Here is a 25514-nt window from a genome sequence, read left to right as displayed (position 1 = left end):
TTTTTTGCATTTTTTTCAGCTGTTGAATTTTCCGATTTTGTGTTTGTTTTTTTTTTTGTGGGGGGTCAGAGTACTGGTGTTGCATTTATTTAGTAGTTTTCAGTAAATCCTGGTAGTCTGCAGTGACTAGAGCTTTCCTTGCAGCACAGGGTCTGTGTTGTGCTCCATCTCAGGGAACGGTCTGTTGCCGCCCTCATTACTGTTCCTTTTATTTGCCGGGCTGCGGTGACCTCATCTCTTGGCGGACGCTCAGGGTGCGGGGACTTTCCAGCAAGTCCAGATGGGAGGTGAGAGTAAAGTCAGCGTTCTGGGTAAGGAGCCAGACATGGGCGCTCGTGGGACCCGTCCGACACATTCAGTACGGTGGACCTCTTCAACTGTGTAGGTGGTGGGTCTGCTGTGCAATATGAGATGATCCTGGGGGGTGGAGTGGTTACCAGAAACCAAAATACTCAAAATTACCCACAAACAATTTTTTTATTACGTATATGCCACAAACAAGGTACACATGTTAAAATAATGATGAGAAGAAAGGTGAGAATCAATACAATCTACTCCTCACCCTTCCTGTCATACAGGGGTCGGCGTCCTAAAGTTTACTGACACCCCCGTTCTTCGTCGGCTTGAGCCCTATATAGGCCCTCCACTCACACTAAGAGAACACCGTGTGCCCTAATTTAGAAGTGGGTAAGGTGAAACACCCAAGAAAAGACCCATATGGACAGTAGGTGACATTCACTTATAGTCAACAATAACTTTCTGTCAATAGATGTCATAAATTTATGTATGGGGGAGGCTCTGACTCAGTCGACTATTCGTCAAGAGGAAAAAACAAAGGATCATAAAAACAATTGTTGCATTTGTCCAGGATGCACCCTATGCGTTTCACCCTTTAAGTCAAATAGGGCTCATCAGGGGTATGGCAGCATAGATCCTTGACATTTATAGCACAGCTACAACCTAGAACAAAAACATAATATAAAATAAAATAAAACACTGTTACCAACTCAAAAGGTCCATATTTACATAGAAAGAGTATGGACAGAAAGCACAGACAATACTGACCAGTAGTAGTGGATCAATACCAAAGGATTTTCACTGTCAGTAAAAAAACCTCCTCCAGGAATAAGACCAGAATGGAATATCTAGTAATACAAGCAGTGCAGAAAATATATAGATACAAACAGGGGGAATCAAAAAAACAACCCCACAGGGCATACCCAGCCAGGCATATTCAAATAGACATATCTACCTGTTTTAATTAGGACCGAAGGTATATATATATCCCTCAACGTATCTGAGGGCAATCCAAAGGTCCAAGCGCAGTCGTCTATGCAGCTAAAGTCTGCAGAGAAAAAGTTCAGCAAGATGCATATATCAGGGTTCCATGTCCATATAAAGGAGCAAAGACAATGCATCCCCAAAACAGATACCTGGTCCAAATCAGGGCGGATATCTTCACGCCTGTATAAGAGATGGAGGGGTCAGGGCAACTGGAGAAGGGGGAGGTACCAAGGATACCAAAATCAAGGGTACAATACCTATGTGGAGACAGATACCCCAAAATCCTCAGCATCATCATCAGCCTCATCTACCTCTTCCTCTTTTTTAGAACAAACAAATATGAATACATACAATCTGAGAAGTGGGGGAGAGCATCGAGTAAAAGAGAGATTAACAACACAGTAGACTATGATATGCAAATTATTAATTTATCTAAATACCAACTGTCTAAGATTGAGGAAAAGGTATTAAGAACAGGCCTGTCCTTTGTCCCTACGACAAAATTTGATGCTTTCAGTTGGGTTAAAGACGTTAATTTATTTGTTAGGAAGTTAAAATGGAGGAAGTATTTTTCTATATCTGATAAGAAGAGATGTTCTGAACTCGGGGTCACACCTGATATGTTGGAAGATCTGGACATATTAGTGGAGCTTGAAAACGAGGGGACTAGAACTCAAGGCGAAGGCCCTTTTACGGACTTGAGAAGTAAAAGTAAAAAATTCCCCCCCATTGGAGATTATACGGCCATTGATATTTTTTGCAAAATGGTGACGGACAAGATCAGGAATATCCATCCTAAGAGAAATGCTTCCTTACCTAACCTGACTGAACATGAGAAGAGCTTTACAGTCCCTTGAATCAAACAAATCAGTGATAATTAAACCCTCCGACAAAGGAGGAAACGTGGTACTTATGGACCACGACACGTATATTATGTTTTTGTTCTAGGTTGTAGCTGTGCTATAAATGTCAAGGATCTATGCTGCCATACCCCTGATGAGCCCTATTTGACTTAAAGGGTGAAACGCGTAGGGTGCATCCTGGACAAATGCAACAATTGTTTTTATGATCCTTTGTTTTTTCCTCTTGACGAATAGTCGACTGAGTCAGAGCCTCCCCCATACATAAATTTATGACATCTATTGACAAAGTTATTGTTGACTATAAGTGAATGTCACCTACTGTCCATATGGGTCTATTCTTGGGTGTTTCACCTTACCCACTTCTAAATTGGGGCACACGGTGTTCTCTTAGTGTGAGTGGAGGGCCTATATAGGGCTCAAGCCGACGAGGAACGGGGGCGTCAGGTAACTTTAGGACGCCGACCCCTGTATGACAGGAAGGGTGAGGAGTAGAGTGTCTTGATTCTCACCTTTCTTCTCATCATTATTTTAACATGTGTACCTTGTTTGTGGCATATATGTAATAAAAAAATTGTTTGTGGGTAATTTTGAGTATTTTGGTTTCTGGTTTAATGCAATTACCTTGATATCGGTTTCGGTGTTTGGGGGTGGAGTGGTTACACATGTGTTCATCTTGAGCTTCCTGGTTCATAACAAGAATACAGGTCTGTGGAAAGGTGGGTGACGGCCAGTAGTCACCTTTTCAATGATGGTAATATGTGCAGCTTTTCTGTAAGAGTGCTGCGGTTGGAACAGCCGGCTCCTGCCCAATGACACCAGGCTGATGGGAGACGGCAAAGTAAATCAGGTGGCGGATATCGCTGTAAATAGAAGATTAAGTTATCCACCATCAGCGTGTAATTCATCAGTGTCTGATGGCGGCTCTGACGGCCGGTAACAAGAAGGAAACTGCTGCCAAAACACTTCACCCGTGGTCTGATAGAAACATAATGCATGGGATGGAAATGGGTATAATGTGACTGATCGTACAGTGACTGCACCAGCAGAATAGTGAGTGCAGCTCTGGAGTATAATACAGGATAAGTAATGTAATGTATACACAGTGACTGCAGAAGCAGAATAGTGAGTGCAGCTCTGGAGAAAATAACACAAGATGTAACTCAGAATCAGTAATGTATGTACTCAGTGACTGCACCAGCAGAATAGTGAGTACAGCTTAGGCGTATAATACAGGATAAGTAATGTATACATAGTGACTGCACCCACAGAATAGTGAGTGCAGCTCTGGAGTATAATACCGGAGGTAACTCAGAATCAGTAATGTATGTACTCAGTGACTGCACCAGCAGAATAGTGAGTACAGCTTAGGCGTATAATACAGGATAAGTAATGTATACATAGTGACTGCACCAGCAGAATAGTGAGTGCAGCTCTGGAGTATAATACGGGATAAGTAATGTGAAAGTGCGTTTGTATGTTTGGCGTAGCCTGTACCTTTTGGCCACCGGGGCTGTACAATTTGCAGGCCTCTTCCTGTGCGTCTTGTCAGTTCGGTAGATACGGTAGTGAGTGAACTGATATGTCATTAATCCAGGATACATATTTATCTTCCAGGCAAGCAATGGGACGTGAACGCGGCACTCAGTGACTATGACCAGCTACGACAAGCCCCTGCAGGCGGGCTGGCGCACAACTTCAACGACACTAGAAGCTTCAAACCTCCAGACGTGGCTCGCCCCATGAGACCGGCACTGCAGAGGCAGGATGACATCGTGCAAGGTGATGACTGCTGCCTGTCACACGGCGCGCTCTTGTTTTGTGCACATCCGTTACAGCAGGGGGCGCTCCGGCACCTGTAACTACAGAATGTTCCTGTACACAGACACCACTGTAAATTGTAGGAAGCCCAAGTGAAAAATTACCTTTTTAGTTGGCTATCAGTCATGTGCGGCCATTTTGAGTTCCATGGAGCGCGCTGTATTGTCACCCAGTCACTCTGGAACACTGACCTCTCCTGTCTGTGAATCTTGTGCCTGGAACTCCTTTGGTTATTTGGGTTTGTACTTCTAAAAGGGCAATTATCTACTAAGCTAGGAATGTCCGCAGTCAGCCCACCGCCCCTTCACAGTGAAAGAGATTGCGAAGTGTTAACCCATTAATACCCACCACTCTCATTTGGTCTTTGCTAACCTGGATAAAGTTTACAGATTCTTGCCTTGTTGTGGTCATATTGTCACGGCTGGGATCCGCTCTTCACACCTGCCTTCCTCCACCGTGACGGCCTCGTGCCGCCCTGATTGCTGCGTAACTCCTGAATAAACAGGTCCCCGCACCCGTCGCCTTCCTACCTGACTGCTGACATGACAGGCCATAGACAACACTTGTAGCTGCAGGTATCCCCAACAGCAATGTGTGTCATTTGTAACCCGCACCACCGCGCCCGCCGATGTCACTGCCCTCCAGGCACCGGGTAAAATCAAAAGGGTTATTCCCTTCTCATACAGGAACAAGTTGCAGAAACTCACATCTAGTGCTGACATCATCGCTATGTTCTACATCCTCTGTTATCAGCCAGTTTGTCCTGTAGTTACCGAATTAAACATTTTTTTTATTTTTTATTTTTTTTTGCAGAGAAGCGCCTGTCCCGTGGCATCTCTCACGCCAGCTCCTCCATCGTGTCCTTGGCCCGCTCCCACGTCTCCAGTAATGGTAGCAGCGATCACCCACTGGAGCCCCCCGTCTGCACCTTCCAGCTGCCTGACCTAACCGTGTACAGTGATGATTTCCGGAGCTTCATTGAGCGGGACCTCATCGAGCAGTCCATGCTGGTGGCCCTGGAGCACGCCGGTGAGTGCCCTTATCCACATCAGCACACCCTAGAAGTATAACTCTACTGTCAGCTGATAATGCCATCCGGCTGATTACTAAACATCACTAGTGATTCAGACCTCCAGAGATGGCAGGACCTCCCTTTGAACACATGGATAGAGCACAATTAATTAAGATTATGTCTAAGTTGATGTATCCTATCCAAACTCTACCTTTGCTCTTGAGACATAAGGATGTTGAACTTCTCAATAGAAGTTTCTCGAGGTTTGTGTGGAGGGGGAAACGAGCTTGCATTGGTATAAGGAAGCTGACTGCATCAAAGGATAATGGGGGATATAACCTACCAAATGTTAGGGGGTACAATCTGGCCTGTTTGTCCAGGTATTGGATGGATTGGATTCATGGCTCACAGTAACCAGTGTCCCTTGGAGTTGAGAGATTATGCGTTACCATGGTATTTAAAGGTCCTTTTACACCCCAATCAAGCTAATCTACCCCAAAAAATTAAGCAGTCTTCTCTGTTTAAGGATACGATAGCGGCCTGGAGGGCAGTGAGGAAGCATTACAACTTGGCATATAAAATTTCTAAATATCTACCCCTATGGGATAATCCAGGGTTCAGCCAGGGAATTAGCAATAAACTATTTGAAGAATGGAGGCAGAAAGGTATACAGAGGGTCTCCCATCTTTTTCATCCTTCTGAGCCAAGATGGTTGGGGAGGGAGGTATTGGTAGGTAATTATGGGTTGAATCCTAACCAAATAATCCAGTATGATCAGGTGAAGCATAAGGTTATGGCTCAAGTGCAAGACATATCGTCGGAGGTGTCACTTAATACATTTGACACCCTGGTCAAGTTGGCACAAACGTCTTCGTCAATTCCATCGCTATATGGGGCAATGCGAGACCAGTTGACTGGCTATCAGCCAGAGAGTTTCTTTAAGTCATGGGAAAAGCAACTAGGGGACCCTGACATTAGAACACAGATCAGGGAGGGGTGGAGGGCTCTACGAAAGCCAATACTGAATGAGCCGTGGCGGGAGACTCAGTATAAAGTGATGCATCAAGCGATCTATGCATTCAATTTGCCCAGAAAGCCTGAGAGGATTACTCGTCCGAAATGTAATTTAGAAGCAACGGATCTCTACCATGGATTGTGGCTGTATCCCCACCTTGAGCCACTGTGGGCCCAAGTATCAAAGTGTGTTGCTAAACTTTGGGACATCAAACTCCTTCTCTCCCCTACTCTGGTTCTGTTCCATGCGTGGGAGGAGGTGAGCGTCGAGGGGAGGAGGAGTAAACATCCTCCTTCACTATTACATGTAATCATGCTCGCAACAAAGAGGATGATACTGAAATATTGGTTGGAGTCAAAAGTACCCTCGTTCTAAGAAGTAATAATCCACATAAAACGGCTGATGGAGTTAGAGATGTCACCATTTAAGGAGACGGCGTGGTATCACTCTGAGAAGTTAGGTGGTACACTCGGAGGATTGGAGGTGGGAGTTGAAGGTGACTAGGTGGGAGTGGGTTTGAGGGGAGGGGGGGTAGGAGAGTTTAACAAGATGGTTGCAAATTCATTCATATAGTTAGTTTATAAAAGTTTCCGTGAAGTATTAATGATTCTGAGTCTTACTGAGAATACTGATGAGATGTTGTAGTACTGCATTGTAAAAGAAGTGATATACAATTTTCTAGTCATTTTGCTGATATTGTTGTTATTATTATTTGTTTCTAGGTAATGATTTGTTTTGCTTTTGAAAATCAATAAAACTTATAATTTATAAACATCACTAGTGATAAATCTCAGATAGTCAGACTATTACTACCACCATGCGGCTGTGTAGCACCGACAGGCTTTTCTACATGGGGAGGAGCTTTCTCTTGTGCTCAGTGGCGCCACCTACCGTCTTCAGGAAGAAGACGTACATTATGTGCTATAGCTCTTAATATTATCCACTGCCCCTCCGTAAAGAATGGGTACAATTTCCCCCCCACTCTAAAGTATGTGTGCATCTTTTCCCCCCTGTACAGTGTGTGGCTGCATCCCCCCCCCCCCCCCCCCCCTGTACAGTGTGTGGCTGCATCCTTCCCCCCCCCCCTTGTACGGTGTGTGTGTGTGTGGCTGCATCTCCCCCCCCCCCCCCCCTTGTACGGTGTGTGTGGCTGCATCTCCCCCCCCCCCCCCCCCCCTTGTACGGTGTGTGTGTGGCTGCATCTTTCCCCCCCTTGTACAGTATTGCTGGCGGCGGCGGCTCCCCCCCTCCCCCCACCCTGTACAAAAGAAGAAGAACCTGAGAGTGGCATGCATCATATAAAAGTGCACATTTACGGATTTTTTCCAACTGTACTATAATAAAAAAATGAGATTTTTAGCAAATAATTGATCAATTCTTTGAGCCACCCCTGCCACTTCACGGCAAATCTTGACAGGGAAGTCCTACTCTATATTATGTATTTCATGTGTCATGTGGCCTCCTGGATAAAAATAAAAAAAACTTTTATGGTGACCACCACCATTACCATCCACACCTGACTTTGGTTTGCAATATATTCTTTCTGTTGGTAGCTGTTCACATTCAGCTGCTTCACCCTTTTCCACAGACATTGCTAATTAAGCACCATACCTGGGTCTGGTCCGCATTTATTTATGGTTGCTGGTCTGGCACTGTGAAGGTCAGTTCTGATATTGATCTCGGGTGTGTGGTGTCTGCTGCACATGCTGGGACCTGGGCTGCCTTTTATCCGCAGTTGCCTCTGTTTGCGACATGTAAGTGGTTATATATAGGGTTACAGGTATGTGTGTTTCAGTATATGGTCCTGCTTTTTAAATTTATTTTTTTTTATATCTAGTAGGCCGCATGGCACAGGAAATACATAATATAGAGTAGGACCTCCCTGTTAAGATTTGCCGTGAAGTGGCAGGGGTGGCTCAAAAAATTGATAAATTTGCTAAAAATCTTTTTTTTTTTTTTTTTTTTTTTTTTTTTATTATAGTACAGTTGGAATACATCCGTGAACTTGCACTTTTATATGATGCATGCTATTCTGAGATTGTGCTGGCTGTTTTTCCCCTCCTTGTACAGTATGGCTGCATAATCTTCTCCCCCCCCCCCCCCCTCCCCTTTGTACTGTATGGCTGCATCTTCTCTCCCCCTCATACTGTATGCCTGCGTCTTCTCCCCCTCCCCCCTTGCACAGTATGGGATGCATCTTGTACAATATCAGTGCATCCTTCCCTTCCCCTCTTGTACGGTATGGGGGCGTCCTTCCCTCCCCCTCTTGTACGGTATTGGGGGCGTCCTTCCCTCCCCCTCTTGTACGGTATTGGGGGCGTCCTTCCCTCCCCCTCTTGTACGGTATAGCTTCCCATCTATGGGGTAGTAATACCCATGTGCGTCCATAACAATATGTGCTGGTTGCCCCTTCCCTGTGAATGTTCATACACATTAGGGGTCTGTGAGCCGCACGTCAAGGACCCCTGTGTTAGGTGGGTCTTTGACGTGCATGGCGTTGTACTCTCCCTCCTGGTGAATGTGGCGGTCACTGAGTTAAATAAACAAAGCTTTATTGACTGGTGTGGGAGCGACACAACCTGTGGATTCCTCCGGGCTGATGTCACTTGTGTGGTGAGTGGATCGCCAGACACTGGGGAGGGGGGGGTGTATAATTACATGTGGCAATGCATTGTGGGAATTACACCCAGTGCTTATTACAGGGCTTCACCCTGCCTGACCCCATTATTAGCCCTCATGACGGGGTGCTGTGCTCATACTGTGCTATGGATTATGTACAGGATGAGTAGGGTGAGGGCGGCCCCCCAGAAAGGGCTCTATACGATTGTAGCAAACCCTCCGCTGTGTTACACTACATGTTTTCATTCACTGACAGTAATCAGAGCTGCATATACATGGCACACTGGGCTGGTCTGAGCTTATGCCCCAGTCACTGTAAAACCCTGATATCTGTCATCACCAAACCAATAAAAATAAATGTAGCTGTCACCTCGCCACATTCCCAGGATGCCTGCGGGGGTCACGTGTCTGGGAGGACGGGGTCTGCAATACAGCTCTTCATGCTGCTTCATGTCAGAGTCTACACCGGAGGCCGGGGCTCCTGCAGGACGGCTCCGGTTACAGGAGCACATAGCACCGCTGTCTGACACGTCCCTCTGCAAACTGCTGCCCCCCACTAACCAGGAGCCGTTCCCCAACCCCCCACCTCCAGGCCAAAATATGTAGTGCACGTGGGGAGGAAAGGCTCTATTGTCTTCACTTCTGACAAGTTGCAGATGATTTGACAGATGTTTACAACGAACATCCCCAACCAACTCTAGTGTATTCCTAATGTGACGGGTCTGAGTACAGGAGATTATATATAGTTAGATACATCCTGTATTATACCCCAGAGCTGCACTCACTATTCTGCTGGTGCAGTCACTGTGTACATACATTACATTACATTACATGTCCTGAATTACATGTTGTATTATACTCCAGAGCTGCACTCACTATTCTGCTGCAGTCACTGTTTACATACATAACTTGTACTGCCATTTCATTGTTGTTTTTATTATACTGGTCTTCAGAAAAAACAAAATTAAGACCATGAAAAAGCAGGGAATTTGGGGAGATTTCAGCTCTGAAGCCAACAGATATATTTATTGTAATATTGAGATCCAGAGGTGAATCTCTACCCACATAGTAAAATGGTCTTTTTGTGTAAGTGTTTGCCTCTGTTATATGTGAGCTTTGTTCTTCAGGGCTGCGCTCTCTTGTGTGTCTGAGAACAGGAGACTGTAGACATTTTGGAGCTTTCTGATGGAGGAGTACATACAGGCACGTCCCCTGCTCTCCTCGCAGGGTCCGCACTGACTGGTCTGATGGTCAGTGCTAGGCCTATATTGGGGTTTGAGGAAGGGGATATTTTAGGTATTTGAAGTGACAGAACGGGCTCATGTACGTGTCTGGGTGCATGTACGTCTTGTCCTCTCTGGCTGGATCCCGTCCATTTGGCTGCTGTTGTATGGGCTGTTTGCTGTGTGAAGCTATTGTCTCGTGTCTTCTGGCTCCTGCACCTGCTCTGCTGCGCCCAGTACACATTATATGAAGGGCTCTGTCTACACTTCGCAGACTGCAGCAGGGTCCTGTGAAACAAGGAAAAATGTGAAAATAGATTTTATGAGCTCATTTTACATAGTCCTTATCATTAACACTCCTTACATTGCTGGTCTCCTTTAACCCCTTCAGTCCCCGGGCACTTTCCGTTTTTGTTTTTTGCTCCCCCTTCTTCCGAGAGCTGTAACTTTTGTATTTTTCCATCAATCTTTCCATATAAGGGCTTGTTTTTTGCTGGACAATTTGTACTTTTAAATGAAACTATAGGTTTTACCATATGGTGTACTGGAAAACCGCAAAAACTATTGTCATCACACTTTTTTGCAATGTTTTATTCACGGTGTTCACTATATGGTAAAACTGATGAGTCATTGTGATGCCTGAGGTCAATGCGAGTTTGTAGACACCAAACATGTATAGGTTTACTTATAGCTAAGGGGTTAAAAAAAATCACAAGGCTGTCCAATAAGTGCCGTATGTTTTGCGCCATTTTCAGAAACCTGTAGCGTTCTCATTTTTTGGGACCTATGGCTCAGTGGCGGCTTATTTTTTGTGTCTCGAGCTGACGTTTCTAATGGTACCATTTTTGCGCAGATGCTACGTTTTGATCCTGTTATTGCATTTCACGTAAAACTTGCGGCGACCAAAAAAACGTAATTTTGGCGGTTTGAATTTTTTTGCCACTACGCCATTTACCAATCAGATTAATTGATTTTGATCGGGCATTTCTGAACGTGGCGATACCAAATGTGTGTATTTTATTTTTGGTAACCCTTTAATTTTCAAAGGGGTGAAAGGGGGGTGATTTGAACTTTTTTAGGTTTTGGTTTTTTTTTAACTTTTTTTTTTTTTTTACACTTGTCCCCCTAGGGGGCTATAGGGTAGAGCGATCGGATTGCTGATCGCTATCTGCTGATCACAGCTATACAGCTGTAAACAGATACGGTCACTTCCTGATTCATTGGGCTCCGGCCCAAGTGAAAACCAAAGTGACTCGTCATAGCTACAGGCATCATCACATGACCCTGTGCTACCATGGCAACCACCGAAAGTCACGTGATCATTCACGTGACTTCCGGTGGGGGCGGCGGTAAGTGAAAATCATGGCGGCGCGTATATACATCTCGCTGCCAGACTTTGGCTGAGAGATGTAAGGGGGTTAATGTTACGGGTGGAATGCGATTCCACCCGGCACACGTCAGCTGTTAAAAACAGCTGATATGTGCGCGGATTGCCGCATCCTCCCCGCGGCAGGGGTCGGGGCTTAACGTCATACGCTCCATGACGGATATATCCGTCAAAGGTCGTGAAGGGGTTAAAGGGGACCTGTCACTTGATATCAATATGTAATTTTTGTATATCCTGTAAACGCCGCTGTTCTCCTGAATCCAGCAATGTTTTTCTTTTTGTTCCTGCGCCTCTCCATTCCTGAGATATGGCCCCTTTTTTCCTGCAGTTAAATCTAGTCTCTCCAAATGGGTGTGGTTATCAACTCCTCTGCCGGAGTGTTCTTGTATACCACGCCCACTTGGCTATCAATACTAGAGATATGTACAGGGAAGAGAGAATCCTATCTCAGGAATGGAGAGGGGCAGGAACAAAAGAAAGACATCTCAAGATTCTGGAGAACAGCGACTTTAAGGCTATGTGCGCACGTTGCGTACTAGCCCTGCAGATATTTCTGCAGCGATCTGAAGAGCACATGTGCGCTTTAGATCGCTGCAGAAATGTCCGTAGTGAGCGCCGATTCCATGCGCTCTGCCTGCAGCTCCTGCCATAGACAGAGCAGGAGCTGCCGGCAAAGCGCAGGAAAGAAGTGACATGTCACTTCTTTTTGCGCAGCGCTTCGGCAGTAGCCGAAGCGCTGCGCTCTTAGACGCCACGTGCGCACGGCCCCTGCACAATCTCCATAGACTGTGCAGGGGACGCTGGACGCATGCAGTTACGCTGCGCTACAAAGCGCAGCGTAACTGCATGTTTTTACGCAACGTGCGCACATAGCCTTACACAAGTTAAGGCATAGTTTTCGGTTTTGTGTGGTTTGTTTGTTTGTTGTTTTTGTTTACCACCACAAGCATTACATGTCTTTCTTTGTGTTTTCATAGGTCGCCTCAATTGGTGGACACAGCTTGACCCGTCCTACCAGAGGCTTCTCCCGTTGGCGACGACTGGTGACGGAAACTGCTTGCTGCACGCGGCCTCTCTGGGTAAGGCACTGAAAAGTAGTAAGGGGCACATATTGCCCTGTGGAAATGTCTAACAGGCCGTGTGGTTTCAGGGATGTGGGGCTTCCACGACCGGGACCTGATGCTCCGCAAGTCTCTGTATACGCTGATGGAGAAGGGCGCGGAGAAGGAGGCGCTGAAACGGCGGTGGCGATTCCAACAGACTATGCAGAATAAAGAGGTACAAGGGGGAGCTGCTGCAGAACCTCAAAGCACAAAGGAGAGCATGTTGAGGGAGGGTTCCCCTTTAAAAACTCTCTTCTTTCAGTCCGGCTTGGTGTATACAGAAGAGGAATGGCAGAGGGAGTGGAACGAGTTAATAAAACTCGCATCCAGCGAGCCCCGGATGCATTACGGAACCAATAATGGGGCAAACTGCGGAGGGTAAGTAATTACGACCACGTGGAAAGGATAGGGTTACTAGCACACCAGTGACCTATCCCTTTAGGCCGCTCCTGCTGGGGCATTCCCAATGTTTTTGTAACACTGTGCCACTCCTGGCCTGGTTAGGAGGGGCGCTAATTTTGCTGCTGAGAGCTGTAAACGAAAAGGTCAATAGTGTCTGCAGCCTCTACAAAGTAAAGTATGATGGGGCTAATTGCCACCCCCCCTCCCCTTCTCGTTTTATCCTTGGAAAATAATGGGTTAATCCATTTCCTCTCTCCGCTTTGTCCCGGGCCGGAGACACAATCCAGGCACGGATAATCCGAAGCGAAAAGCTGTGGTGACCGCGAGTGTTTACTTTGTGGCTGGGAGTGACTTCCTTCCTCCCCGGGGCGTCGCGGGTCATTCCCAGAGCTTTCACCCGGCCATGTTGTGTTCTGCACCTCAACATCCTCCTCATAAGAAACTTTGTCATGCACGATCACCACCACCTCGTTCTTAGGACCCCGGAACTGATTTATGATTTTAGAAATACTCTCCTAATTAGCAATTAAAAGGCATTTGGACTTCACAATTAGCGCTGCTCTTGTCCAGTGGCCATTTCCGGTATTACAGCTCATTCTCATCAGACACAAGCTGATCCTTTTTCTAAACTGAAGACCCCTTTATGTCTTCAACACTTGGTGGTCATCTGAGCTGATTTTTGCTTGTCCTGCAGGGTGGAGGGCTCGGAGGAGCCGGTGTACGAGAGCCTGGAGGAATTTCATGTCTTCGTACTCGCTCATGTACTCAAGAGACCGATCGTGGTGGTGGCAGACACAATGCTCCGCGACTCGGGAGGAGAGGGTAAGCCCCATATGTCTAAGTGTTTGCTGCTCTCTCCGTCTTATCCCATTGTACTTAGTTAGAAAGTTTATTGATGTCATGCATGAAAATTAGATCTTAAAGGGAACCTGTCATCAGAAATTTAGCTTGAAACCTAAAAGTTTCCCCCTCTGCAGCTCCTGGGCTGCATTCTAGCAAGGTTCCTGTATTTTTTGTGGCCCCTTTTAAACCAAATTAAATACTTTATAAACTTGTACCTTTTGCTATGTAAATTTTGTAAATCGTCCATGGGGTCGGGCTCTCTGCTGACCGTTGCTGTTCCTCAGCACATTGACGCCGTCCCCCCACACTCCATTTCATCCATCAGGACGCCGCCCACTGCGCCCGAGGTGCCGCCCACGCCAGGATCGCTGGTGACGTGTGTCACAAGCACGAGATTATGGGCGGCGCTGTGATTGCATCGGAAGTGCCCGCCCATAATCTCGTGGACGCGCTTTCCCCCACTGCCTCCAGTGTTCTGCGTAAGCGCTCGCCGGCCAAATGACCCAAAGTCACCTCCTTCCCATCTTACCCTGCAGCAGGGCAAGATGGGAAAGAGGTGACGTCGGGTCATCTGGCCAGCAAGCGCTTGCGCAGAACGCTGGAGGAAGAGGGGAAAGTGCGGTCACAAGGTTATGGGCGGCACTTGCTGATGACACTCACAGCGCCGCCCATAACCTCGTGCCTGCGCAAAACGTCACCAGCGGTCACACGTGCACACAGTGCACAGTCCCGCTACAGTTGCACAGCGCATGCGCGGGACCACGGGCGCCCAGGGGCGGCGTCCTGAGATATGAAATTCAGCGTTGGGGGGGCGGTGTAAATCTGCTGGAGGAACAGAAACTGTCAGCAGAGAGCCCGCCCCCATGGACGATTTACAAAATTTACATAGCAAAAGGTACAAGTTTATAAAGTATTTAATTTGGTTTAAAAGGGGCCACAAAAAGTAAAGGAACCTGCTAGAATGCAGCCCAGGAGCTGCAGAGGGGGAAACTTTTAGGTTTTAAAGCAAAATTTCTGATGACAGGTTCCCTTTTAATATTGATGTTCTATCCTTCTGATTAGCGGTAAGGGAAGTCAGAGGTTCTGAAAACTGGCAGAAATTGCAGTGATATGGCAGTCCTGAATAATCGGTGCAATTGTTAAGTGCAGCCAAACCTTTGGTGATATCAGTCATGTGTACAAAGTTGCTGTACATAGCGGGAGTCCAGACTGATAAATGTGCATGTGTTTTGTATGTATGTGTTGTATGTATACACGACTGTGCGCGTATGCTCTGTATTGTGCTTTGTATGTGTGTGTGTGTGTGCGTGCGCATGCTGTGTATATCTGGGTATGTTCTCTATGCATGTATGTATGCATGTATGTGTGCATGTGTTTTGTGTGTGCTGTATGTATACATGTCTGTATGTGCTCTGTGTATGTGTGCGCGGTCTGCATGTATGTGCTGCATGTACACATGTATGTGCTCTGTGTGTCATGCTAGGTATGGGGAAGTACCAAACGAAAGTGAAGGGAAACACTGTGTCTAGGGAAGGGACAGATGGTGACCCCTGACCAAGCCTACCGCTGGGCCCACCTCCCCACCCTAGATAGGTTCCACAGCTATGCGCCGAGCTGGATACCTGACCCTATGCTGACCCTGATTTGGGCCCTACGTAGGGAGTGGATGGGATGAGTTCTTCGTAAACCCCACTAGGCACTAAAGAACACACAGGGATAACAAACAAGGGAAAAACAACCAACAACTAATCTCTAGTCATCTCAGGGAGAGAAGCTGCAACAACCACCAAGATTCTCCTGTTGTATGCCAGCTGCCTGTTTGCACTGAAGACTTGATAAAGATGTATCAGATATCACCAGCACCGAGTAATAGGAAGTGAAGGTTTATATACACTGTGTGCAGAATTATTAGGCAAATGAGTATTTTGATCACATGATACTTTTTATACGTGTTGTCCTACTCCAAGCTGTATAGGCTTGAGAGCCAACTACCAATTAAGTAAATCAGGTGATGTGCATCTCTGTAATGAGGAGGGGTGCGGTGTAATGACATCAACACCCTATATAATGGGTGCTTATTAGTCAACTTCCTTTCTTTTGGCAAAATGGGTCAGAAGAGAGATTTGACGGGGTCTGAAAAGTCCAAAATTGTGAGATGTCTTGCAGAGGGATGCAGCAGTCTTGAAATTTGCAAACTTTTGAATCGTGATCACCGAACAAGCAAGAGTTTCATGGCAAATGGCCAACAGGGTCGCAAGAAGTGTGTTGGGCAAAAAAAGGCGCAAAATAACTGCCCATGAATTGAGGAAAATCAAGCGTGAAGCTGCCAAGATGCCATTTGCCACCAGTTTGGCCATATTTCAGAGCTGCAACGTTAATGGAGTATCAAAAAGCACAAGGTGTGCCATACTCGGGGACATGGCCAAGGTAAAAAAAGGCTGAAAAACCACCACCTTTGAACAAGAAACATAAGATAAAACATCAAGACTGGGCCAAGAAATATGATTTTTCAAAGGTTTTATGGATGAAATGAGAGTGACTCTTGATGGGCCAGATGGATGGGCCAGAGGCTGGATCAGTAAAGGGCAGAGAGCTCCACTCCGACTCAGACGCCAGCAAGGTGGAAGAGGGTTCTGGTATGAGCTGGTATCATCAAAGATGAACTTGTGGGACCTTTTCGGGTTGAGGATGGAGTGAAGCTCAACTCCCAGACCTACTGCCAGTTTCTGGAAGACAACTTCTTCAAGCAATGGTACAGGAAGAAGTCGGTATCGTTAACGAAAAATGTGATTTTCATGCAGGACAATGCTCCATCACATGCATCCAACTACTCCACAGCGTGGCTGGCCAGTAAAGGTCTAAAAGATGAAAAAATAATGACATGGCCCCCTTGTTCACCTGATCTGAACCCCATAGAGAACCTGTGGTTCCTCATAAAATGTGAGATCTACATGGAGGGGGAACAGTGTCTGGAGGCTGTGGTGGCTGCTGCATGCAATGTTGATCGTAAACAGATCAAGCAATGACAGAATCTATTGTGCTGGCACACGTTTCCCATTGATGCCACATGTCCCCCTATGGCTGGCACACGTCCCCCTGTGTTTGATATGGCCTCCTATGGATGGCACATGTCCCCCCTGTGCTGCCCATGGCCCCCTGTGTCCAGCGCTGTCCTCCCTCGTCTCTCCCTCCGTGCTGCTGAGCTCCTGCACTTCCTGGTTCTCGATGCCGGTCATGTGATCGGCACAGCAGAGTGACATCATCTCTGCGTGCCTTATCACAGCGGCAGCAGGGAGACTGGGGAGACACGCTGGAGGGGGTAAGTAAAGAGTATTTTATTTTACTATGGGCATCAGCATGGGGGCCATATCCAACACAGGGGGAGGCACGTGCCATCAAAGGGCGGCGCAGGCAGATAAAATATGTGCCTCTGCCCCAGCCCATTACCACGGTGATTGACAGTGGCAGTGCATATTATATGAGCAGGAGGTCTCCCGCTGCCTCCTGCAGCCTTCACCAGCCTCCAGCACCACTCCAGAGCTGCCCCCACCTCCCCTGGACCCTGCAGTATATAATCCGTATATTCGGATTATAAGACGCACCCCCTACTTTCCCCCAAAATTTGGGGGAACAAAAGTGCGTCTTATAAAGGGAAAAATATGGTAGTTGTTGATCAATAATAAAAAAAAAAAAATCCTCTAAAATACAACTAGCCTAATAATTCTGCACACTGTCTAAAAACCAGGAAAGTACTGATAAACAGCAGCTGACAGGCTGAACACCCCAGGTTCCTAAAAGAAAAGGGATGAAAACCAAGCGGAAATGCTAGGTGAGGGAGCAGTTTGTGCAGCCAAACACTGTGACCTTCTACAGCAGGACACCACAGGACTGTCTGTCACCTGTGACAGTACCTCACTCAGGTCTTTGACCTTTTCTCGCTCCCCTCCACCACATGGTGAAAAATATCATTCACAAAAAGCTAGAAAACGGTGGGGGCATTAGTGAGGCCAAATGGCATGACCAGGTTTTCAAATTGACTGATTCTAACCAGATTGTAGACACCCTTAATGTCCAACTTGGAGAACCATTTAGCTCCCAGAATCTGGTTGTATAAATCCGGAATCAGAGGGAGAGAATAAGGGTCAAGGATTGGAATCTGATTCCATTCTTAAAAATCTAAACGAGGGTGGAGAAACCCCCCCCCCATATTTCTTCTTAATGAAGAAGAACTCCATGTTCTGTGTATGATCTCTGTGTATTTGTGCGGCATGTGTGTGCTTTGTCTATTTATGTGCTGTGTATAAGTGTGTGTTCTTAGAATGTATATGCTGTATGTATGTGCCTTGTGTAATGTATATGATGGATGTAGTGTATGTATGTGCTGCATTGGTATATGTGCTTTGTATACATGTGTACTTTGTCTATGTATGCGCTGTGTGTATGTATGTATAATGTTCCCTGTGTATGTTTGTGCTGTATGATGTGCTGTGTATATGTATGATGTTCTGTGTATGTATGAGCGCTCCTAAACGTTTTCAGCAGCACATTGTCCGGTGTATCTACTGATAACAGGACACTAGATGGGGACAATTGTTCTTTTCTGTTTGCGTTATTTTTTGGCTGTCTGTGTAAAGAGGCCGATAAGCATATGTGTGTGCCAGGTTCCATGTCACTTTAAGTGAGAGGGCCCAGATGTCAGATTGGTTGGACCAGAGGCGCTGCATGTGCCTCCTGTGTGGGGCGTCCAAGTAATGAACATTTCAGTATCAGATTGGTCAGAAATTTGTGTGAACTCTCAGAAATGGCCAAAAAGTGTATACTACTACAATTACTATACTTATCGACCTATATTGAGCTGGTAGCTCTGGTCTGGAGACCTGACAGTAGGAGCGTGTCTGTGTGTTATGGATGTGCAAAATGGGGTGCTGCTGGGCAACATTTACCTTTTTTGTTCTCTCTCCTTCCAGCGTTTGCCCCCATACCATTTGGAGGAATCTACCTCCCCCTGGAGGTTCCACCTAACAAGTGCCACAGTTCTCCGCTGGTCCTGGCATACGACCAAGCCCACTTCTCTGCCCTCGTGTCCATGGAGCAGGGGGACCAGAGCAAGGATCAAGGTACAGGCCTCATGTCCTATTTCGGTATAAAAAAAATGAAATCCATGTTCTTTGTAGATCTCAACCCCTAGATGTTGTTTGGCCTCCATCACAAGACTGTACGTGACAGAGCGTTTCTCCGTAGTGCAGCCTCAGGCGGTGGAGCTTATAATCTCCATTTACAGTTCCTGTGCTGTGGGATTTATAAACGTCCTTTTTCTGAACATAATTTTATTTGAGGCTTTGAATTTGCGTCTGACTTTCTCCCTGCGTTCCTTGTACATAGCGCCTTTCATCCCGCTGACGGACTCGCAGCACAAATTACTGCCAGTGCACTTTGCAGTGGATCCTGGAAAAGACTGGGAGTGGGGCAAGAACGACTCTGACAATGTCCGCCTGGCGGGGTAAGTGACACAGGCCAAGGCTAAACACCAGGGGTGCACCTGTGATTGGTCGCATGTCTGTACCTTCATAAAAAGATGTACAAAGACTGTCACTTTGCTGACATGACTGCTGCCGACAGTCCAGAAACAGAAGTGGGGGGGGCCCTGGCTAGTAGTACCCTTCCTGATTAGGGTCCCTCATACTGCAGCTCCCTTGAAAAAGCCGTGTGCATGCATTACTAAGGAGGGATGTCTAGGGGATGTATTTTGGCAGCAGACATCGGGCCTCTGGCCAGGAAGATGCGTCCTCCCTTCCTATCACACGTGCCTATAAATGTTTCATGAGCAGCTCTGTGTGGAGGCTGTAATATAATCTGTGATTCTCCATCTGTCCATGAAGCTGCGGCTTCTGTATACAGTACTATAGACCTACAGTATATAACACAATGTTTTGTTTCCAGGGTCACGTTATCGTTGGAAGCAAAGTTGAACCTGCTGCACAGTTACATGACGGTGACTTGGCTATCGCTGCCGTGCGAGATGCAGGTGAGTGACTTCTCCTGATGATGACTTCTAACCAGTGAACATTACCATGCTCTGGTGCTCGGTACTCGTAATGAGCAGTTGGACACTCGGGTGCTCGGTCACGTTTGTCTGAGTATAATGGAAGTCTAGGTGGAATTTGAAAATTTTTCCAGAAGATCTTCGCCATTGACTTCCATTATACTCGGGTTCTTGAGTCGCACTCATCCAAGCGTCTATCTGCTCCTTACAAGTACCGAGCATAGTAGTACTCACTCCTCATGTCTGATATTCTTGTGTATGTGTGCAGGCCCCTCTCGCCCAGCCGGAGTCCCCGACTGCATCAGCCGGAGATGACGCAAGATCCGCTGCAGAATCCGGAGAGTCCGATAAAGAGTCCGTGTGCAGCAGCTCAGCGAGCAACGGAGGCAGCAAAACTGGGAAGGAGAAGGAGAAAGAGAAGGAGAAGTCAAAGAAGGAGAAGGACAAGGAGAAAGAAAAAAAGCGGACGGACTCTGTGGCCAACAAGCTGGGCAGCTTCGGGAAGAGCTTGGGCAGTAAGCTGAAGAAAAACATGGGTGGCCTGATGCACGGGAAGAGCGGGAAGTCTGGGATCAGCAACGGACAAGGGGACACGCTGGAGAAGAAGAAGAAAGGGTCTTTAAAGGGTCGAAAGGGCAGCAAGGAGGATTCCTCACAAGGCGACGTCTCCACGTCCTCAGAGAAGTCCTCCAGCAAGTCTGCCACGGACAAGGCTCAGGGCGACCCCTACAAGTACAGTCATGACGTCAAGCTGAGTCTGAGCATCCTGCGAGCGGCCATGCAAGGGGAACGCAAGTTTATCTTCGCCTGCCTGCTTAAGACCAGCGACCGCCATCCTTACCAGAAGCAGATGATCCAGCGGTACCTGGCCGATGCCCACGACCGATTCATAGCCGAGCAGAAGCAGAGGGAGGCCGAGAAGAAGGCCTTGATGAACTGCGGCGCCACAAAGAGACTAGAGCAGGACATGCTGCCACCTAAAGTCGATGAGCTCCTGCCACTACCAACATATTCCCAAGTGACTACTAATTATGGGATGGAATACGGCGTGAAAGGAGCGCTGCCTTCCAGTTATTCTGGGGGCTTCACTATCCCGAGACCTTCCATGGTCAATACGTCAGACGGTTCCCACCCACATAGCTACCAGGACAGTAGGCGGCAGGTAGCAGGCGGCTCTTGCAATAATCTGCCCTCCTATGCCACCCTCCCTCGGCACTGCATGCAGACCCGGCCTCACCCATACCAGTCCAGCCCTCCGCACATGGGTAGGCTTTCTCCTTCCGAGTCCGAACTTCCCCCAGTCTATCCTGAGGGGGACCAGACTGTTTGCATTCTGCACAGCAATGGCTACCAGGAATACACAGACCCCAGCACCATGCCCAGAGTGGCGGACAGCAGCAAGGTGCGGACGCACCATAACGTCCAGCAGACCAAGTGTAAGCAGACACACTGCAATTTTTACGGACACCCCGAAACGGGCAACTACTGTTCGTGCTGTTACAAGGAGGAACTGAGGCGGAAAGAGCGTGAAAAACAGGCTTTAATACACAGGTTCTGAGGGACTCCAGTAGGGGGCAGCATTGGGGAGGATGCAATATGTTTCTACAGACTTTTCCTTTTAAGTGTTTTTATGGTTGTTTTTGGGGCTGTACAAATTCTAGAGATACTAAAAATGGCTTTTTGTTTTCTTTTTCTTGTAATTTTGTACATGACACCTCATTAGCACTTTAGGTAATTTTTCCCTTCCTGTTATTTAGTTGTGTTTTTGTTTTTGTTTTTTTTGTGTTTTTTTTTTAAATTCTGATTGATTCCTTAATCCTACGCCATGTGAATCTACAGGTTGTGTGTGGTATTGCAGGTCTGAGCTGTAATACCAGACACAACCTGTACGTCTGGGTGGTGCTGTTTTGGAAAGACTGCAGCCATGTTTTTGTAATCCCAAATATCCCTTGTGCTGGGAGGGCTCTGTAATGTAAAAAATGGAATATATGCAATTTCCTATACTGTAAAAAAAGAGAGAAAAAATTGTCACGCCCCCCTAAGCATGAACACTAATAATTATTATTTTTATTTTTTTATATAAAGCTGCTAACCATAATCCACCTGGCCCCACAATTTCTACACTACCCTCTGACCTGGTAGATAAATAAGAAAAAAAAAAAACCCTAACCTTTTATGTTCTATAGACACATGTACGTCCGTCGATGCTCTATATATACAGATCTACCACTATCGCTCTGTTTTCAAGAGTGGAGAATGTTGGAGCTAATCTCTGGGGGTGAGGGGAGACCAAAATTCTATTTTTTATATCTTCACATTTTAAGATGAACCAATGGAAAGAAATGTAAACTAAAATTTTCCAAAAAAAAAAAAAAGTTTTCCTTGAAATGCCTTTAAGTGACAACTTGGCTCATCTCATGGGGGGGGGGATTTGCTGCCATATTTGCCCCTATTATTTTGCTTTTGGGGACAGCTCAGCCATTGGAGACTCTTTGTAAATAGGACTGCGGCATAAATGGGTATTTTATGCAACGCTTTTGAATGTTATTTTGCAAAAAAAGTTGTTTTGGGTTTTTTGTTTTTTTTTAGTTTGTTTGTTTCTGAGGCACTTTCTCAAGACATTTACTGATTCTTACTAACTTGTATACCTGGAAAAGTAATGCTTAACCCTGTACGAGGTACTGGCGCCACTAAACCAACATAACACATTTTTTAATTGATTTTTTTTTTTTCTCCCCTTTTATGTCTATACTAAATCAATTATCGATTTTTGGTTACAGCTAATTATTAATGCTGTAATATATTTTTTTTTTTTTGATCTTTTCTTTTTGCATTTCTGAATGTTTTTATATATGCAAAATCTTCCAGTGTACAGATTTCTAATCCAGGAAGGTAGAAATGATCACACTGGTTTCTGTTTGCACATTGACCTAACTGTAAAGTATGTGTATATGTGTGTGCGTGTACATATGTGTGTGTGTAAATATTTGTGTATATATAATCGAATGGTCCTGTGTCCTGAACTGACGACACAATTGGCGAAGACGCCTGCGGTGAAACTTAGCAGTATTTGCACAAACCTTTCTAACTGTAGAGCACAATGTGGCAGCGCGAGGTTATCATGACGACATGTATTATATCGGTGTTTTACGTGTGTATTTTTTTTTTTTTTATTAACACCCCCCCCCCCCCCCCCTCCCTTTTTAACAAAAGCTTTAATAACAAGACGTGTGTTGGGAGCAGTGGCGCCTCATACAATGGATTGCAATAAAGGAAGGTTTTACAATTTGGCAGAATTTCATTGGTTCTTTTCTTGTCGGGATTTGTCTTCTGCCCCCCTGTGGGAAGAACTGATCATTACATGGAAAAGTTGGTCATTAGTTAAAGTGCCTTCAATAAAGTATATTACGCAGCAGATGGTTGTGCTTCCATGTCCTCTTCATTTGTGGCTCAGCTCCTTATTAATAAACAATGGTTTTGTGTTTGACGGCTTCTGTATTGTCTGATATGTGCTGTTTTAGTTCCTTTTCCACCTGATATAGAAAAGTTTAAAAAATATATATCTGTCACTTTAAAAGGAGCATATTTTTTTAATAAGTTAGCTGAGACTCTGTCAGTGAGCTTGTAACATTATCTTTCGTTTTCTGAACTCTCCTTGGCCAATTTATGACCACATCAAAGTTCAGATCAACTTTTCATGTGCTCTGGGGTCATAAAATAGCAGAAAATAAGACTGCAGGAGATCCGTTACTAAGAGCAAAAAACAATGGGCAAGGGATCCAGTGTAAACCAAAAATACATCATTGGGATTATTTTGTTGTTAATAAATTAAATTGCAAATCATCAGCTATAATCGTGGAGGAAACATTAAGCCTTACAAATTCTCTCCCATAGCACGTTTACAGGGACAGTCACAATGTACTGCAGAAAACCTTGTCCCCCCAACTACTGAATGGCTCTGCATAGTGAAAAATATTACACAACACTTCTAAATACCCTCAGCCCTGTCTGATTAGTGATGTTTTCTGGACTGTACACACTTATTACCACAAGGTGGCGATGTTTGGTCCCAAAATAATGAGCTTCATCCCACTGCCAATAGATCTATGTGACTACAGCTCTAAAGACTGTGGCTAGAAGGTCCAACCAAAGGAAGAAGTGACTCAGAGCAGTAAATAAGACATCACTGCAAATATTTATTATACAGCCATGCTGTATGTTGTGTAGTGTATAATACCCTCCCTTTTCTATCTGTCCATTAGTTACCACTAAATAATGCCAGTGTTTAACATTTAGCACAATCCCTGAGCAACAAAAACACTGGTATTTCAGAAGCTCATCATATACGGCAGGTACGGAAAGTATTCAGATACCTTTTAAATTTTTCACTTTTTTATTACAGCTATTGAGTAAAAAATTAACTTTATTTTTATTTACTAATTAATGTACACTCTGAACTGCATCCCCAATCTTGACAGAAAAAAAAATTCATTTTGCAAAAAATTCTTTAACAAGAAAAATTGAAATATCATGGTCATAAGTATTCAGACCCTTTCCTCAGATACTCATATTTAAGTCACATGCTGTCCATTTCCTTGTGATCCTCCTTGAGATGGTTCTGCTCCTTCATTGGAGTCCAGCTGTGTGTAATTAAACAGGACTTTATTTAGAGAGGTGCACACCTGTCTATATAACACCTCAGAGCTCACAGTGCATGTCACACCAAAGGAGAATCCTGAGGTCAAAGGATTTGCCCAAGGAGCTCAGACCGAATTGTGACAAGGCACAGCTCTTCCTAGACATGGCCGTCCACCCAATCTGAGCATTACTTACAGTAAGATGGGCTGCAGTGTGTACATCGCCCTGGCCAAAAACTAGTACTCCACCAGGATACAGCTAAACCCCCACTAAAGTGCAAGCGTCACAGGTGCAGGAGAAGCAAATCACACACACCTCCATGGAATGGAGGAGGGTGATTGCTAATGATAAAACTGCATACTAGTGGCTTGCATAGAGCGCTGTTCACATATGCAGATAACAGTCACAAACCCACAGCCTATTAGGTGACGCCCATACTATTAGATTAGGCGGGCTGCCAAGCCGTACCCCACTGTGTATCATGCACGGACAGACACTCTACAGTGCAAGGCCCAACAGAAAGAGGCCTGGCTGTATCCTGTCCAAAAAAATAAATGAGGTTTTTGTTGGTATTTATGGCCATAAAAACGTAAGGCTACAACCCGCGTCACGGAACCTCATGCTTGTAGGTCCCTACACTAAATATAAACATAGCAACAAAAAGAGGAAAATATCCTCCAGCCAAGCTGAGCAATCATGGGAGAAGAGCCTTGGTGAGAGAGGTAAAGAAGAACCCCAAGATCACTGTTGCTGAGCTCCAGAGATGCAGTAGGGAGATGGGAGAAAGTTCCATAAAGTCAACTATCACTGCAGCCTCTACCAGTCGGGTCTTTATGGCAGAGTGGCCCGATGGAAGACTCTCCTCAGTGCAAGACATATGAAAGCCTGCATAGAGTTACAAAAAAAACACAAGAAGGACTCCCAGACTATGAGAAATAAGATTTTCTGGTCTGATGAGAAGAAGAGACAATTATCACCAAAAAGTTCTATGCGTTATGTGTGGCGAAAACCAGGCACTGCTCATCACCTGCCCAATACAATCCCCCACAGTGAAACATGGTGGCAGCATGGGGTATTTTTTAGCTACAGGGACAGGACAACTGGCTGCAATTGAAGGAAAGATGAATGCGGCCAAGTACAGAGATATCCTGGAAGAAAACCTCTTCCAGAGTGCTCTGGACCTCAGACTTCGGCTACATTCACATAACCGTTCCGTTTTTGCAGTCTGCAAAAAAAAAAAAAAGGTCCGTTTTTTTCATGCATC

At 45.7% G+C, this 25514-nt stretch overlaps 1 protein-coding gene across 2 annotated transcripts in view; it reads left to right on the top strand.

Moving 5' to 3' along the window:
- Positions 1-23029, top strand: part of OTUD7B (OTU deubiquitinase 7B) — a 42774-nt gene extending 19745 nt beyond the window's left edge. For both annotated transcript variants that reach the window (XM_075331044.1, XM_075331043.1), the window contains exons 2-11: positions 3762-3926; positions 4779-4994; positions 12199-12300; positions 12372-12499; positions 12587-12702; positions 13421-13548; positions 18537-18686; positions 18952-19069; positions 19510-19594; positions 19881-23029. In XM_075331044.1, coding sequence (XP_075187159.1) covers positions 3762-3926; positions 4779-4994; positions 12199-12300; positions 12372-12499; positions 12587-12702; positions 13421-13548; positions 18537-18686; positions 18952-19069; positions 19510-19594; positions 19881-21170 — 2498 coding nt within the window. In that variant the 3' untranslated portion in view covers positions 21171-23029. The remainder of the gene's footprint in view (positions 1-3761; positions 3927-4778; positions 4995-12198; positions 12301-12371; positions 12500-12586; positions 12703-13420; positions 13549-18536; positions 18687-18951; positions 19070-19509; positions 19595-19880) is intronic.
- The last annotated feature ends 2485 nt before the right edge of the window (positions 23030-25514 follow it).

This window comes from Anomaloglossus baeobatrachus, chromosome 12, assembly GCF_048569485.1.
Source record: "Anomaloglossus baeobatrachus isolate aAnoBae1 chromosome 12, aAnoBae1.hap1, whole genome shotgun sequence".
Taxonomy (NCBI): domain Eukaryota; kingdom Metazoa; phylum Chordata; class Amphibia; order Anura; family Aromobatidae; genus Anomaloglossus; species Anomaloglossus baeobatrachus.
The sequence above is the reverse complement of the archived record's forward strand: the minus strand, read 5'-3'. Positions and strand labels throughout refer to the sequence as shown.